This window comes from Sus scrofa, chromosome 5 (assembly GCF_000003025.6).
Source record: "Sus scrofa isolate TJ Tabasco breed Duroc chromosome 5, Sscrofa11.1, whole genome shotgun sequence".
Classification (NCBI taxonomy): Eukaryota; Metazoa; Chordata; class Mammalia; order Artiodactyla; family Suidae; genus Sus; species Sus scrofa.
In genome coordinates, this window is record NC_010447.5 from 8,637,301 (window position 1) to 8,652,983 (window position 15,683).

At 52.1% G+C, this 15,683-nt stretch overlaps 1 protein-coding gene across 1 annotated transcript in view; it reads right to left on the reverse strand.

The window, feature by feature from the left end:
- CACNA1I (calcium voltage-gated channel subunit alpha1 I) overlaps positions 1-15,683 on the reverse strand; it is a 109,721-nt gene that overhangs the window by 44,287 nt on the left and 49,751 nt on the right. The window contains 3 exon segments of the mRNA XM_021093102.1: positions 2,222-2,314; positions 3,550-3,865; positions 11,852-12,011. Coding sequence (XP_020948761.1) covers positions 2,222-2,314; positions 3,550-3,865; positions 11,852-12,011 — 569 coding nt within the window.

Genomic DNA, 15,683 nt, shown 5'->3' on the forward strand with positions numbered 1-15,683 from the left:
GAGGCTCCTGCAAGCCGCAGCCCCAGTCAGTGGTCCCCTTCCTCCCTCCCCATCCAGCATGGCTGGGGAGCTGGGGCTGCTGGGAGGGGATGTGAGCGGGAGGGGGCTTCCTGGCCCAGAGGGGTCTGGGAAAATCCCCTGCCTCTAAAGTAAGAAGGAGCCTCACTCCTTTGTGTTCCCCGTCATGGCTTTCACAAGCATTTCCTGGAGACCCGCTCCCCAGGCCTGTGTGAGAGGCTCACGCCTGCAGCTCCCACCCAGGCCGCCTCTGCAGCGGCTGTCCCTGGGTCACCAGGCAGCTCCCACATCCCTCCTGGGCCTCTATTGCCCCATCTGTGAAACGGAAGGCTCGGCTTAGGAGCACTGGGGCCCTGGGTAAGAAGGCTGAGGACCCCTCACCGGCTGGGTGGCCCAGGCCAGGCACCTCACCTCTCCAGGGCTCAGGGTTCACACCTGAGAAACAGGCAGGTGAAACAGGGTTGTGAGGGTCAAATGACAGCGTGGTGGCTCAGGCTCAGCTCTCTGGACCCTTTGTAACATCTGGGAAACTCAGCATCCTCAGCCTCCCGCCAGCACGCTTTCTCCTGTGACGGGGCCACCTGGGCCCAATAGCAGCAGCAGTGACACCAGCAGGGCCCATCTATAGAGCACGTATCATGTGCCCAGGGCTGTAACCCTCCCCAAGGCCTGTGAGCCAGCTGCTGTCACAGTCCTGCCACTTCGCTATGAGCTCGGGGAGCTAAGGGCCCCGCCTAGGGTCACATTGGGAGTTACCACGGCTCCCACCCCTAACTCCATCAGAAGAAGCAAATGAAACGCTCTCCAGTCTCTTTGGGGAAGTCAGGGCTCCTCTAGCAACCCCTGTGGTTTGCTGTCCCCCCACGGCAGGATTCCTTTTGGCTTCAGGGTCTCTGCGAGGCGCCCCCTGCCCAGAAGGCTCTTCCTCTGGCCCCTCCCACCCCTACCCCCCCACCCCCATCCTCTCCATTCACTCCAACCTTTAAGGCTCAATTCTGGCATCGCCTCCTCCAGGAAGCCTCTCACTTCCCCCATCCTTTCTCCAAGCTGGGTTAGAGACCTCCTCTGGGCTCCCTCAACCTCTTGGGCTCCCTTCTGTCATGGTTCCTAAGATGCTGTCTGGTCCCTGTCTTCCCCCACCAGACTGTGCGGTCCTGAGGGCAGGGCAGGCCTGGCTCACTGCTCAGCAGCCAGCACTTCTGCTCAGGGACTGACCCAGTGCAGGCTTCCCTGAATATGCCGAGGAATGAACAAACCAGTGGATGGACGGTGATGCTGAACAAAGCCTGGGTCCCTCTCCTTTGACCTAGGACGTCTCCTTTCAGGTCCAAAGCCCCAGCACCCCCAGGAAGGCATCGAAGCTAAGCCAACAGCAGGTGAGTCTCAGGTCAGCTGGTCCTGAACCCCCAGGTCAAAGTCCCACCAGTCCAGGATGAGGGGCCACCCCAGAGGGCCAAGCATGCCCTCTCCCACCACCAGGAAACCAGAGAACCCAGCCTGGCAGCAGCAGGGAGCCAGCGGTGATTCTCCTAGGAGGGAATCACCTTGGCATTTGGGGATCGTGCTGTGGCTGTGGTGGCAGTCAGGCGTGACAAGGTAGATGAGCTCTCTCTGGGGAGACTGGGGCAGGGTGAGGGTCTGGCTGGGAAGGAGGCCCTTACTGGGGGGGGCAGAGAGAGCCCCTCTTCATCTCCAGGTCTCCCCCACAAGCCTGAGAGGTGGGAGACCCTCCAAGAATTTCAGGGAGCTCCACCAGCTCACAGCCAGGCTGGGCCTTCCCTCCAGACCCTGCCCCAAAGCAGCCCCGGGCTTCCGCTTCACACAGCATCTCATCTTCCCGCCCCAGGGCCCTTGAGAAGCCTCCATCCTGGGGCTGCATCCCTGCCATGGTCATAAAAGAAGGTATTTCCCAGAGACTACGAGGCAGAGAAACATGAGCAAGGGTGGCGGGCGGACTTCAATGCCCAGAAGTGAGACATGAAGGCCATCAGAAGTGATGGATGCCTCCAGCAGCCACGCCTGACGAGCTCCTGCCATCATCCGCTGCTCGCTGCATTTAAAAACTGCCCCTCCTGCTCTCTCCCACTCAGCTCTTCGGCTCTGAGGGGCACCCTGGGGCCTCCCGTGAGCGCCCCCATCTGGTGGTCCCCTGGCCACAGGTCCTTAAGCTTGCCCGCGGAGCCCCAGCCTCTCTGACACTTACTATGATGAGCAGGATGAAGTAGATGAAGTTGTAGAAGGAGTGCGCATCCATCACGTAGTACATGATCTCCACCCAGCCTTCCAGAGTGATCACCTGCAGCAGGACAGAGCAGGGGAGAGGGCCTGAGATGGCCGAACCTCCGGAAAGGCGGGCGGCAGAGGGAGCCCCAGACGAAGGCCCCACGGTGTGCAGGGATGGTCTGTGCACATTCTCTCTCGTAAGTCTCCCAAGGGCTCCACGGGGCAGCCAGCCTCATCCCCATCATGCATGAGGAAACTGAGGTTCAGAGAGGTTAGGACACTTGCCCAGTGTCACACAGCCGGGAAGGGGTGGACCTTGGACTTAACTTGGTCCCTCTCGATCCAGAGCCCACCCACCTTCCTGTCTTCCATACCAAGGTGGGAGGGCTGGAAGTGCGGGGCCCTGGGCTCCAGCTCACCCTCCAGACCACTCTTGGACCCTCAGCTGCTTCTTCAGGGTGGGGGATTAACAGAGCCCACCTAGCAGGGCTGGGGTGCAGCTGAGCGGAGGCCTGGAGTGTGGCTGTGATGAGCCTGGCATGACTCTGTCCCAGAGACGGAGGCAGAGGAGCCATGGGCAAGACGAACACTGGGTCCTCCCCAGCACCAAGGTCTTGTTCACTTCCGGCAAACTCAGGGGCCCACCCCCTCGGTGCTGACCGGTCCCAAGACGCAGCTGCTGGGCTGTGACCCAGCACGCCTTGCAGCTCTGAATTCTGCGGTCCTGACACTCTACAGAGCAAAGTACACAGAGCAGCCACCTGGGTAAGACCAGGGTTTCTCAGTGACCACCCTCACCCCCTGCACCTGCTCCATTCTTCCTTTTTTTTGGCCACGCTTGTGGCATGCAGAAGTTCCCAGGCCAGGGACTGAACTTGCATCACAGCAGTGACCCAAACCACAGTGCAAGAACACCTGATCCTTAACTCACTGAGCCACCAGGAAACTCCCTCCATCAGCTAACCTTAACTGAACACTGGGCTCTGCTTTCATCATCTGGTTTATTCCCAACCACTCAAGGTGGGTGGACCTGTTATTACCCCCATTTTAAAGATAAGAAAACTGAGGCACAGAGACATTAAGCAATACACCCGAGGGCCTATAGCCCTTCCTTTGAACCTCAGTTGCTCTGTCCATAACCCTGGCATGATAATACCTGTCATGCCAGCAGGTCAGGCAGATTTCAATGACACAGGTGGCAAGTGTCTGGCACAGAGCCCTGCCTGCCAGGTGAAGCTGCTCCCCTCCCCTCCCCTCCCGCCCCTGGGGCCCCAGCCTGGGGGCCGCTGCCAGGCCCAAGGGCCTCACCTGGAAGATGACGATCCAGGCGTAGCCGATATTGTCAAAGTTGATGGCGCCCTTGTGGGGGTTGGCGCTGCCCGTGCGGCACACGTTGTAGTAGCGGTTCCAGTTGACGCAGAGCCCGCTGGCATTAAGATCCTGGCGCCCCGCCCCAAAGTCATAGACGTCATCCTTGGACAGGCAGCACTCGCGGCCCTGCTCCTTGAGAGGGGGGATCTCGTGACAGCCCATGATGCCGTTGTCACCGGACAGGGAGCAGATGAAGGGCATCTCGTCATCCTCTTCTGGCTGGTAGTAGGGGGGCAGGGCCACATCCCCTTGTCTATGGTGGTGGGAAAAGAGGCGAAGGGGTGAGGTCACTGCCGCGCAGCATGGCATAATGGTACCAACAGGCGGTCATGGCCTCCAGGCCTTTAAACATGCTGTTCCTCCTGCCTCAGACACCCTTCCTCACCTCTGTCATGGTCACAAAAACTCCCAGTGACCCACTGTGGGCAGCCTAGGCCCCCCCCACCCCACTGGGAAGCCTTCCCTGGAGAAGCCTAAGGGAAGACTGGGTCCCGCACACACCTCTGGTATTACTATAGGGAAATGCGCCCATCTCCCCAGGGAGGCTGGAGTGTTTGGAAGGCAGGGACTGGGTCTCAGTATCTCTAGTACCTGCACACTGTTTGGCTGGCACACAGTAGGTGCTCAAATGCTGAATTTTACGGAGTCAACAGATAACCGTAAGACCCTCTTCCTGCTCCACCCTCTCAAATCTATGTGATGACCTTAGGCTGGTCACTTCCTTTCTCTGGACCTCAGTTCCCTCATCTGTAAGACAGATGATGGTCCCTGCCCTGCCCATCCTGTAGGGCTACTCTATGATTCATAGCATCCCCACTCAAAACCCCAACATGTTTTTGTCAATGGAAACATAGACATGTTTTTACCTATGGAACCTGGCCAGATGGTTCCAGGATTTCTGTGAATGGGAGAATAGCCCAGACAAGTTTTTAAAAGAAGAAAGATGGAGTGCAGCCTCATAAGAGATCAAAATATTCTACAAGTATTAATACAGTGCAGTACTGCAACAGTAACAGAAAGATTCGTGGACCAACACAGAACAGAGGGACAGAGCCATGTATAAAAGAGAACTTAGTATATTATGGGGACTAAGCCTTTCACATCCATGGAGAATGGAAGGATAGTCAATAAATGAGCTTAAGATATCTGCTATCCATTTGGAAAATAATAAAGCTAGATCCCTACCTCACACCACATACAAAAATAAATTCCTTGGAGTTCCCACTGTGGTACAATGAGATTGGCTGGCATCTCTGCAGTGCCAGGACACAGGTTCAATTCCCAGCCCCGCACAGTGGGTTAAAGGATCCAGCGTTGCCACAGCTGTAGCGTAGGTCACAGCTGTATTGTAGGTCACAACTGTGGCTTGGATCTGATCCCTGGCCCAGGAATTCCATAAGCCACGCAGTGGCCAAAAATGAAAAGAAAAAAAAAAGATAAATAAATAAATAAAACAAAACTTCCTGGAGACAGGGAATCAAAAGAAAAAAAGTCTATTATCTCATCATTAATTGTTTATATTGACTGCACATTGAAAATTATATTTTGGGAGTTCCCGTCGTGGCGCAGTGGTTAACGAATCCGACTAGGAACCATGAGGTTGCGGGTTCGGTCCCTGCCCTTGCTCAGTGGGTTAAGGATCTGGCGTTGCCGTGAGCTGGGGTATAGGTCGCAGACTCAGCTTGGATCCCGCGTTGTTGTGGTTCTGGTGTAGGCCGGCAGCTACAGCTCCGATTAGACCCCTAGCCGGGGAACCTCCATATGCCGCGGGAGCGGCCCAAAGAAATAGTAAAAAAAAAAACAAAAAAAAAAAAGAAAATTATATTTTGGTTATATTAGGTTACGTCAAATATATCATAAAATTTTTCAATAATAAACTTCTGGAGGATTAAAAAGCATAAAGGCAACAAAAAATCCCCACAAAAACATTACAAGGACATCTGAAATAGTTTTGTTAACTCAGGACAGGTAAGGCCTTTCTATATAAGACACATAACATCCCAACTCTGTGAAGGAAAAGGTTGCTGAGACTGAGCACACAGAAAGTAAAATTTCTATGAGACAAAGGATAGTATACAAAGTGAAAAGACAACAGACGGAGATAAAGCAGAGATAGGCAGACGTGTTCTGTAAAGGGCCACATAGTGTTTTCTTGCGGGCCCCATGGGCTCTGTCCCAACCACACACATCCTCCACTGTAACATGAAAAGAGGAAGTAGGTAAATAAGTGGGCATGGCTGGGTTCCAATAAAACTTTATTTACAAAACCAGGTGGCATTTACCGTCCGCTAGGATAAAGTATTTGCAACATATAAAACAGATCAAAGATAACCATCGAAAGGATATTAAAATATCCTATAACTCAATAAGAAAAAGAACCCAGCAGGGGACAAAAAAAGGACCGAGGAACAGAAATTCACAGAAGAAATCAAAATGACCTATACATAGGAAGAGAGGCTCACCTCACTAACAACAGGAAACTGCAAACAGAAATAACAGTGGGATGGATCATTTGACATCCATCCAAACAGCAAACATGCAGGGCTGATAAGGTTGAAGGGTGCAGGAAGGGTGACACGCTCACACACTGCAGGTGGGAGCGTAAACTGATAAAAACACTTGGAGGGCAGTCTGGCCACATCCATCAACTGTTAACAGGTGGACATCCAACCCAAATATATATGGTCCCCTGACAGTTATAAAGGCACTACAGCAATTCCGTGGAGAAAGGAGGGGCTTCTCCATCAACGCCTCGGGGGCGCAACCGGACACCCATATACAAAAGGCATCTTGACTCCAGCCGTGTACCATACCAACAATTATTTGAAATGGAATGCAGATCTAAACGTGAAAGATAAAACCAAGAACGCTCCTAAAAGAAAGCTTTTAGAGGATACTTCACAATCTTAGGTTAGGAAAAGATTTCTTTTTCTTTTTCTTTTTTGCTTTTTAGGGCAGCACCTGCAGCATATGGAGGTTCCCAGGCTAGGGGTCCAATTGGAGCTACAGCTGCCAGCCTATGCCAGAGCCACAGCAATGCCAGATCTGAGCTCGTCTGCAAATGACACCACAGCTCACAGCAACACCGGATCCTTAACTCACTGAGCGAGGCCAGGGATCGAACCTGCAACCTCGTGGTTCCTAGTCAGATTTGTTTCTGCTGCACCATGACAGGAACTCCAGGAAAAGATTTCTTAAATTGTATACAAAAAAAAAAAAAAAAACCCATACTAGGAAAATGATTGGTAATCTGGCCTTCTATACAGCAAATCACACCATTAAGAGACTGAAAACAGAACACTGAGACGGCACAGACACAGACAAGAGACTTGTGGTGGCCAAGCCGGGGGCGGGGAGTGGGATGGACTGGGAGTTTGGGGTTAGTAGACGCAAACTACCACACTTAGAATGGATAAGCAGTGAGGTCCTACTCTATAGCCCAGGGAACTATACCAGTCTCTTGGGATAAACCATGATGGAAGATAAGATAAGAGAGGGAAGGTAGGAGTTCCCATCATGGCTCAGCGGATAATGAACCCGACTAGCAACCATGAGGACGTGGGTTTGATCCTTGCTCAGTGGGCTGGAATCCGGCATTGCCGTCAGCTGAGTGTAGGTCACCAAAACGGCTCGGATCCCACGTTGCTGTGGCTGTGGTGTAGGCCAACAGCTGCAGCTCCAATTCAACCCCTCGCCTGGGAACTTCCATATGCTGCGGGTGCAGTCCTAAAAAGCAAAAAAAAAAGAAAGAAAGAAAATGTATATATATGTATGACTGGGTCACTTTGCTGTACAGCAGAAATTGGCACAACACTGTAAATCAACTATACCCTAATAAAAAAATTAAAATCACACACAAAAAGAAAAGAAAACTGAGCCTGGAACCCAATAGCTGCTATGTATTTGGTATGTACACATATCCATCAAAGGGCTCAAATCCAGGATATGAAGAACTGCTACAAATTTATAAGAAAAAGAAAAGCGATCCAATTTTAAAAATGGCAAAAGACCATATAGACACTTCACAAGAGGATAAACCAACGGCTTAGAAACACACAGAAAGGTGCTTTTTATCACGAGTCATGGGGGAAATCAAGTTGAAAACCACAGGAAGGTACCATTGCACTTTCACTGGAATAGTGAAAAATAAAGGACTGACGATTCCAAAAGCTGCTAAGGATACAGGGCAGCTGGAACTCTGGGACTTCATGAGCAAACATTTAATGCAACCGTCCTGGAAAACCATTTGGCGAAATCGACTAAAGCTAAGAACCGTACGTACGCCCTTAACCCAGCAAGTCCACTGCTGGAAATTCTACCCAAGAGAAAGAATGGCCATTTCCACCCAAAGCCATGGCCAAGAGTATCCATGAGTCCTAGAACCAAAGAATCAGAAACCATGCAAATCAAGAGTCAGATGGAAAGACACGTAGCCGTATATTCACCCGGTGGAAAAGGAGGGAAATACGAACATACACACCAGCTTGGATGAGTGTCCCAGACACATGGCATGGAGCCAAAGAAGCGGACACAAAAGGCAACAGCCTGTATGACTCCGTCTAAAGAAACCCTAGAAACGGGCAAAACACATCTATGGTGATAGAGGTCACAAGAGCCACTGTTCTGGGGGGAGGAGGATGGTGACAGGGAGGGGGCAGGAGGGAGCCTTGCCGGGTACTGTCTCTCGGGTAGACTTGCTCAGGTGTGTAACCCAGGCGAAACCTTGCTGAGCTGTACACTTAATAGCTGTGTCCGCTACAAAGCGTAATTTATACCTCGACCCAAAAAAGTATATTAAAAAATGGACACCGGGGACATGCCTCATTTTATTGAGCTTTGCTTTATTATACTTCTTATAAATTGACGGTCAGTGGCAACGCTGCATGGAGCAACGCTATTGGCACTATTTTTTCCAAGAGCATTTGCTCATTTTGTGTCTCTGGGTCATATTTTGGTAATTCTTACAATATTTCCAAATCTCATTATTACCATAATTGGTTGTGGTGATCTGTGATGAGTAATCTCCGATGTTACCGTCACTGACCGAAGGCTCACACGATGGCTAACAGTTTTTGACAATAAAGTATTTTTTAATGGAAGTAGCCTTTTTTATGCTATTGCACAATTAATAGACTACAGTATAATGTAAGCATAACTTAATATACCCTGGGAAACCAAAAAATTTGCATGACTCACTTTACTGCAGGGGTCTGGAACCAAACCCGCAGTATCTCCAAGGTACGCCTTACACTTTGACCAGCAATTATGAGTCCAGCCATTGATCATACGTGTATGCAAAGATCACAAGCAAACACGATGCTCCCTGCAGGCTTGTATGTAAGAGCAAAAGCTTGGAAACCACGCAGAGTCCATCAAGAGAAGCTGGCTCGCTAAACTGTGGTTCATCCGTGGAATAAGAAACACGGATTAAAACACCCTCGAGGTTGCCAAAGCAATTCGCATTTTACAAACCTGTCTGGAGTGTAAACGGCCGTGTGTGAGCATTAATGCCCAGACAGACTCAGAGAGACGGGACCAGCTGCCTTGCAGAGGACACCAGATCAGGACTCAGATTCCAGGCCCTGTCACTTCCTGATTGGGTGACAACGTCTTGATTCTGTGCTCATCAAGAACCCCCAAGCTGCCCATCTGGGGTCTCCCCAGGGGGCTCATGTGCCTGGAAGGATGCTTTCCGCTCATATTTCTATCTCTGACTTTGCCAAGCTGCGCACCCCGAGGCAAGATTCCCCCTCTTGGCCTCAGTTTCCTGGTCTCCACACAGGATCAAAAGTCAAGCATCACCTTCACTGCCCCTGTCACACAGGAGCGTGTCATCCTTGCTAACCAAGTAAATAAGCCAATCTGCAAACACCAGAGAACCAAGAAAATAAACTCACAAGTGAGGTAATTTCAGGCAGAAGTAGTGCCAAGAAAATCAAACAGGAAGACGCAATAGAGGGTCTGGGGGTGGGGACGGTGAGGGAAGGCCACCAAGAGGCAGTGTCATTGGGACTGAGCTGGGATCATGAGAAGGGGGCTGCCTCGGAACAACCTAGGGAAAGATCCGCGTCCAGTGACACAGGGACAGAGGGGCCTGGATGTGTCCTGAGCCCCCAAAGCTGAGAGCTCATACCCTGCCCATCTCCATCTTTGAAGGTCAGACCAGGAGCAGCGGGGCCCACCTCCTGCTGCCCCAGGCCTGCCTCTTCTGAATGACTGACCCAGTAGGGGCTCCCCTCCCCGCCACGGGGCAATTACCCACAGGGTGCCCCACCCCTGTTCTGCCCAGTGATGGGCAAGTGACCCAGTCCCTTCCCCAGGGTCCCCTCCCCGCCCGGCTCTCCAGCTTAGCTCCATCTCCGCAGCCCACAGTCAGGCCATGAGGGAGGGCCCAGCCCACGCCTGTGCAGTGTCCCCATGCTCCTGCGGTCCTCGCTCCCCAAGGACAGAAACTCCAGCTTCTGCCGCATCCTTGGCTGGAGCCCTTGCTGGGCAAGCGTCACCACTCAAGTTTGTCATGTAAGAGGATGAATGAAATGCCTCCCTGCATCTGTCTCCCTGGGACCGGGCACATCACAGGATCGCGCTAATGCACACTGGCGACACGAAACGCAAGTACGGTCATGTCCAAATACATAGGGGCACATGTGTACACCAGAGACGCGGCTTATCTCTTACAGATGCGATTCTACAGATGTCCAATTTCTCAGACAATTCAACCCAGCTCCTCCAAGAGCCAAAGTCTGATTTCTGTTTACATGGCTTTGGACAGTCATCTCTCCGAGGAGCTGCCCACCCCACCGCTTCTAGATGCAAACGGGCCGAATGTGAGCTGACCTTTCCCTGATGACTCAGAGGCGCTGAGGGGAATGTCTGTGCTATAATTAGACAGCCGGGTTCCACGTCTGCTTTTGAGGTTTTCTGTCTTCTTTTTCCTTGCTGGCACCACTTCTGCTTGGGTCTTTTTTTTTTTTTTTTTTTTTTTTTTTTGTCTTTTTGCCTTTTCTAGGGCTGCTCCCGAGGCATATGGAGGTTCCCAGGCTAGGGGTCTAATTGGAGCTGTAGCCGCCGGCCTACGCCACAGCCACAGTAATGCAGGATCCAAGCTGCGTCTGCAACCCACACCACAGCTCACGGCAACACCGGATCCTTAACCCACTGAGCAAGGCCAGGGATCGAACCCGCAACCTCATGGTTCCTAGTCGGATTCGTTAACCACTGCGCCATGACAGGAACGCCGGGAACTCCAATTTTTAAAAAACTTTTTATTAAAGTATAGTTGATTTACAATGTTGTGCCAGTTTCTCCTGTACAGCAAAGCGACCCAGTCATACAAATATATACATCCCCTTTCTTAAACTATCTTCCATCATGTTTAGCCTAAGAAACTGGATACAGTTCCCTGTGCTATAGAGTAGGACCTCATTGCTTATCCATTCTAAACGTCATTGTTTGCATTGCGTTTGGAGTGGATAAGCAATGCGGTTCTGCTGCATAGCTGCACTGGAACTATACCCAATCACTTGTGATGGAACATGATGGAAGATAGTATGAAAAAAATAATGTATGTATATGTGTGTGTGTGTGTGTGTGTGTGTGTGTGTGTGTGTGTGTGTATAACTGGATCACTTTGCTGTACAGCAGAAATTGACAGGACATTGTAAATCAACTATAATAAATGCAATGGTTGGCATCTACTAACTCCAAACTCTGGTCCATCCCCTTCCCTCCCCCTCCCCCTTGGCAATCACAAGTTTGTTCTCCATGTCTGTGAGTTTCTTTCTGTTCTGCAGACAGGTTCATTTGTGCCATATTTTAGATTCCACATATAAGTGATGTCAGAGGGCTTTTGTCTCTCTCCTTCCGACTGACCTCACTTAGAATGAGAATTTCTAGTTGCATCTGTGTTGCTGCAAATGGCGTTATTTCATTCTTTTTTATGACTGAGTCGTAGTCCATTGTATATATGCATCTATGGCCTATGTTATATGGGACATTATGATATCAATTTTGAGAGCTCAGAGGCCTTTTGAGCTCATTTTGGCATCCAGCCATTATTGGAGACCCACCACCAACTCACCTGGGCATATCCCCGAACCTCTCTGAACCCTTGGGAGTTAGGATTGGAACCAGGTGCTCAATGGGGAGAACTTTCTGGCTCTGGAACACATAGCACCACTGCTGCCCAGGTAACACCGCCAGGAGCCATAGGGCTGAGGGCCTGGGGGGGTGAACTCACATGGTGAAGTTCTCGTCCAGGAAGCAGCGGTTGCGCAGCAGGCCCGCCCAGAGCTGCACGCCAATGATGCCAAAGATGAAGAAAACAAAGAAGCAGAGCAGGAGGACATTCCCCAGCATGGGCAGCGTGTCCAGGAGCAGGTTCACCAGGATCCGCATACCTGGGAAAGGGAAAGGTGGAGGGATTGGAAGACAGGGCAGAGGTCCCGGAGAGAAGAGAGGGAGGGCAGGGTTCCAGGAGCAGAGAGAGGGCGCTGGGAGGAGAGGTGGGACATGTGGGCAGGGGGTCTTCACTACCCTCAGTCTGCTCGGTGGTCCCCAGGCAGACCTTCTCCTTGGCACCTGCTGCTCCCCCCAGAGGCCAGACAAATGGCTCTGGGCCCCACTACACTTCCACGAGATCATGGGTGAATAAGCAGGCATGTATGGAGCACCTCTTATGTGCCAAGTGCTTTTCTGGGTAATGCACAAATCTGATCTCCTTCGGTCTCCATGACAACTGTGTGAGGGCGGTAATGTTATCCCTATTTTATAGAAGAGGCAACTGAAGGAGGTTCACGGAGCTGAAGCTACTTGCTCACAGTCGCACAGATAGGAAGTAGCCGGGTCTGGATTTAAACCACAGGTCCTGACACCAAGTTAGCACTCTTTCCATGACCCCCACATACCCGGAGCCCTTGGACTGCAGCTGGCTCATCTCCCTATGCCTAGCACCCACCCAGGATGGACAGAGTAGGTGACTCATAAACGTATCCTGAATGTCCCTCATCTCCAGAGCCAGGACACATCAGTACCAGACAGAACCACCCTTCGGACCCACCCCATTGCATGATGGAACCAGGCAGGGCTGTCAGCCACCTATTTCAGAAGAACCTTGGCCCGCCAAGGGGCTCACACCTGGCCTGATACCAGAAGAAGAGTACTTTTTCTTTCCTGAGAAGTAGCTGCCATGAGCAAGCCAAGCCAGAGGTGATAAGAGGAGAAAATGGGGAAATGGGAGCAGAGACAGGGCACCCCAGGGAGGGTGACGAGGTCATCTGAATGGGAAAGGGAGCAGCACTTTCCTGGGGAGGTCTGGCATCCTGAAACCCTGCGGGCAGGGAGAGAAAGCCTGCAGAAAGCACGGAGCCTCTGATTTAGAGACCCAGATTCAAATCCTCACCCTGCTGGCCTCCTGGACCTGTGGGACCTTGAGCCCGTCCCTTCTCCTCTTGGAGGACAAGGCCCCCCAGCAGAGGGGCCCAAGGAGATAGCAGCCACCCTACAAAGATTCCCCAGAAGCCACACCCAACTCTCAGCACACCCTGGGGCTCCCACCCCACAGAGGAAGTGGAGAACACATAACCTTTGGGCGATTCCCCATCCTTCCCCTCTCCCGCTACCTGCCCTGGGCTGATCCTCCGCACCCTCTATGCCCTCTCTCTCTTTCTGTGGGCTCAGTCTCCCAGCAGTGAAGAGGTCCCAGCCCTCCCAAGTCTGGGTGATGTCATCCACCATCACAGCTTCAGTAACTGCATGTCACCCACTCCCTCCAGACTCCTCAAGAAGATCCAGCCTTCCCAGTCAAAGGAGAATCCACAGGAATGCAAGCCCCAGACAGGTGGGTCACCTCTATAGTTTTCCCTCGCCCCCCTTCCCAGTCCTATGAAAAGAGAACCGGGACCCATTCCAGTCCTGTGGCTTGGATAGGCTGACATGGAGATCCATGACCTAGGCCTGGCCAATCAGCTAGGTCTGTTCCCCTGGTCTCAGTGATTGGTCCAGGATGGGCGTGTGACTCCAGCCAGGACCAGTGAGAGTCTGCACTGAAACTTCTGCTGGAACTCCAGGAAAAGAGATGCTCTCTTTCTGCAGAGGTTGCAAGCTAAGAGGAGTTAAGCCTGGCACTGCTGGGCCCATATCACCTCTGGTGGAGAGTGCCTGCCTGGGGTTGAAGCCAGCCCAGGGAAAGCAGAGCCCAGGACAGAGAGGGGGGGATTCCTGATAACAGATACCCTAGAACACAAATCTGAGCATGTCATCACTATGCATGAAAATTGATGGCCTTCCCATCAGCTACAGAAGTTGAGGTTTGTGGCCCCCTGGCAGGTGGGGGGAGGTCCCTGGAAGGACTACCAGAGGTCCATGAAGCTTATGGAATTGCTGTAAAATATGCAGAGATGCCGCCATGAATTCTTCTGGGAAGAAGGCCCACAAAAGTGTGACCCCAAAGAGTGTCAACAGTTGGTGGATCACCGTTGAGTGCACACCCCCCAAGATTCTGTGATTCTGTGAACCCTGCCTACCTTTCTGGCCTCACCTGCACCCCCTCTCTCCCCAGTGTGCACTCTATGTCTAGGAATATTGAATTATTTAAAGTTTCCATGGGATTTTTAGAGATGCCACGGGATTACACCCCTCCAAGCTGTTTTACTCATGCCGTTCCCTCTTTCTAGAACACTCTTCTACATCTCTTGTGTCTGGCAAATCCCAATTCAGCCATCACAGCTCAGCTAAAGATCTGCTTTCTCTTTGAAAAGACTTCCAAAACCCCATCTCACCCCATCCCTCTCTCTTCTGCTCTAGGCAACCTCAGCACCTCTGACCTAGCCTAGGATCTATGTGCAGTTGCACAGGTTGAATACAGCACAAGCTTGGAGGCACCATTTACCTCTACCTCTAGCCTTCTTCTAACCCTAGTATATAGTCATCTGTTTACTCTCCTGTCTGTTCCACTGGGCTATAGGCTCCCAGGGGCAGGGCCTGTGTCTGAGTCACCTCAGTGGTCCCAGAACCCAGTAGCTCCTGGCCCAGCGCAGAGGCTCAGCCAGTATTTATTGAATGACTGCTCATGAATGAATGATGTGATAAGTCATGGGGAGGGAGTGGAATGTTGGAGAGGGGAGGATGGAAGGAGGGTGACAAGGAGAATGGTGGCCCTGTCCAGACTTTTATTTATTCCAAGGGTGAAGGCTGAGGTGGTTATTAACAGGGGTAATTATTTGGCATTTGCATCACAAGCTCTTCATGGCGTGATTTCCAATCAATAATTAATGCCCACCCTCATCCTCCCTCCGCACAGAACTAGGTCAGCCTCCTCTTGGGAAAGACAGTGGGGCTCCCGGGCAGGCTCCTGTTCTCTGGTTGAGAGCAAGCTGGGGTGAGTGAAGGCTCAGTACCCCGCCTCCCCACACCCGCCTCCCCAAGGCTTGGCCGTGGGGTGTGCCGAAGACGGAAGCAAGAGAACAGAGCAGGCACCCTGTAATCCAGCCAAAGGTTTAGTCAGCCAGTTGCAAGCTTTTCTGGTGTGCCATCATTCATTCATTCATCAAACCCTTATAAATACTGCTGCATATCTGGCACAGTGCTGGACACACCATTTTTTTACCCCCTCAGAGCTTGCGGTCTACTAACAGGGGGACAGGGGACCACAGCGTTGGGAAAAGGACGATGCCAGGGGAGTGAGGGCAGCTCCGGGCGTAGACCTGGAGGGGCTGACTTGAGCTGGGCGCTGCAGGACGACAGGAGTTGTGGCAAAGGCACAGAGGCGTGACCGTTCAGAGAGGGCATCCAGGCCGTGCTGGGGGCCACTCTAAGGAGAGCTGGCTGGTCAGGGAGGCCCCTGGATGGATTTCTAAGCAGGCCATGCCCTTGATCAGCTCCGGGCTCTAAAGGGGAAGGAGCAATCCCGGAGGTCAGGACAGAGGCCCGGAGGCAAGCAGGGCGGGCCAGGCAGCAGCAGCTGTGAGAAGGGGCTGGATCCAAAGGGCCTGGAAGAGGTGGCTCCGCACAATCCCAGCCTGGCTGCTCCCTGCCTGCTCCCCAGGGCCCCCGCCTTTGTTGCTCAATTAATT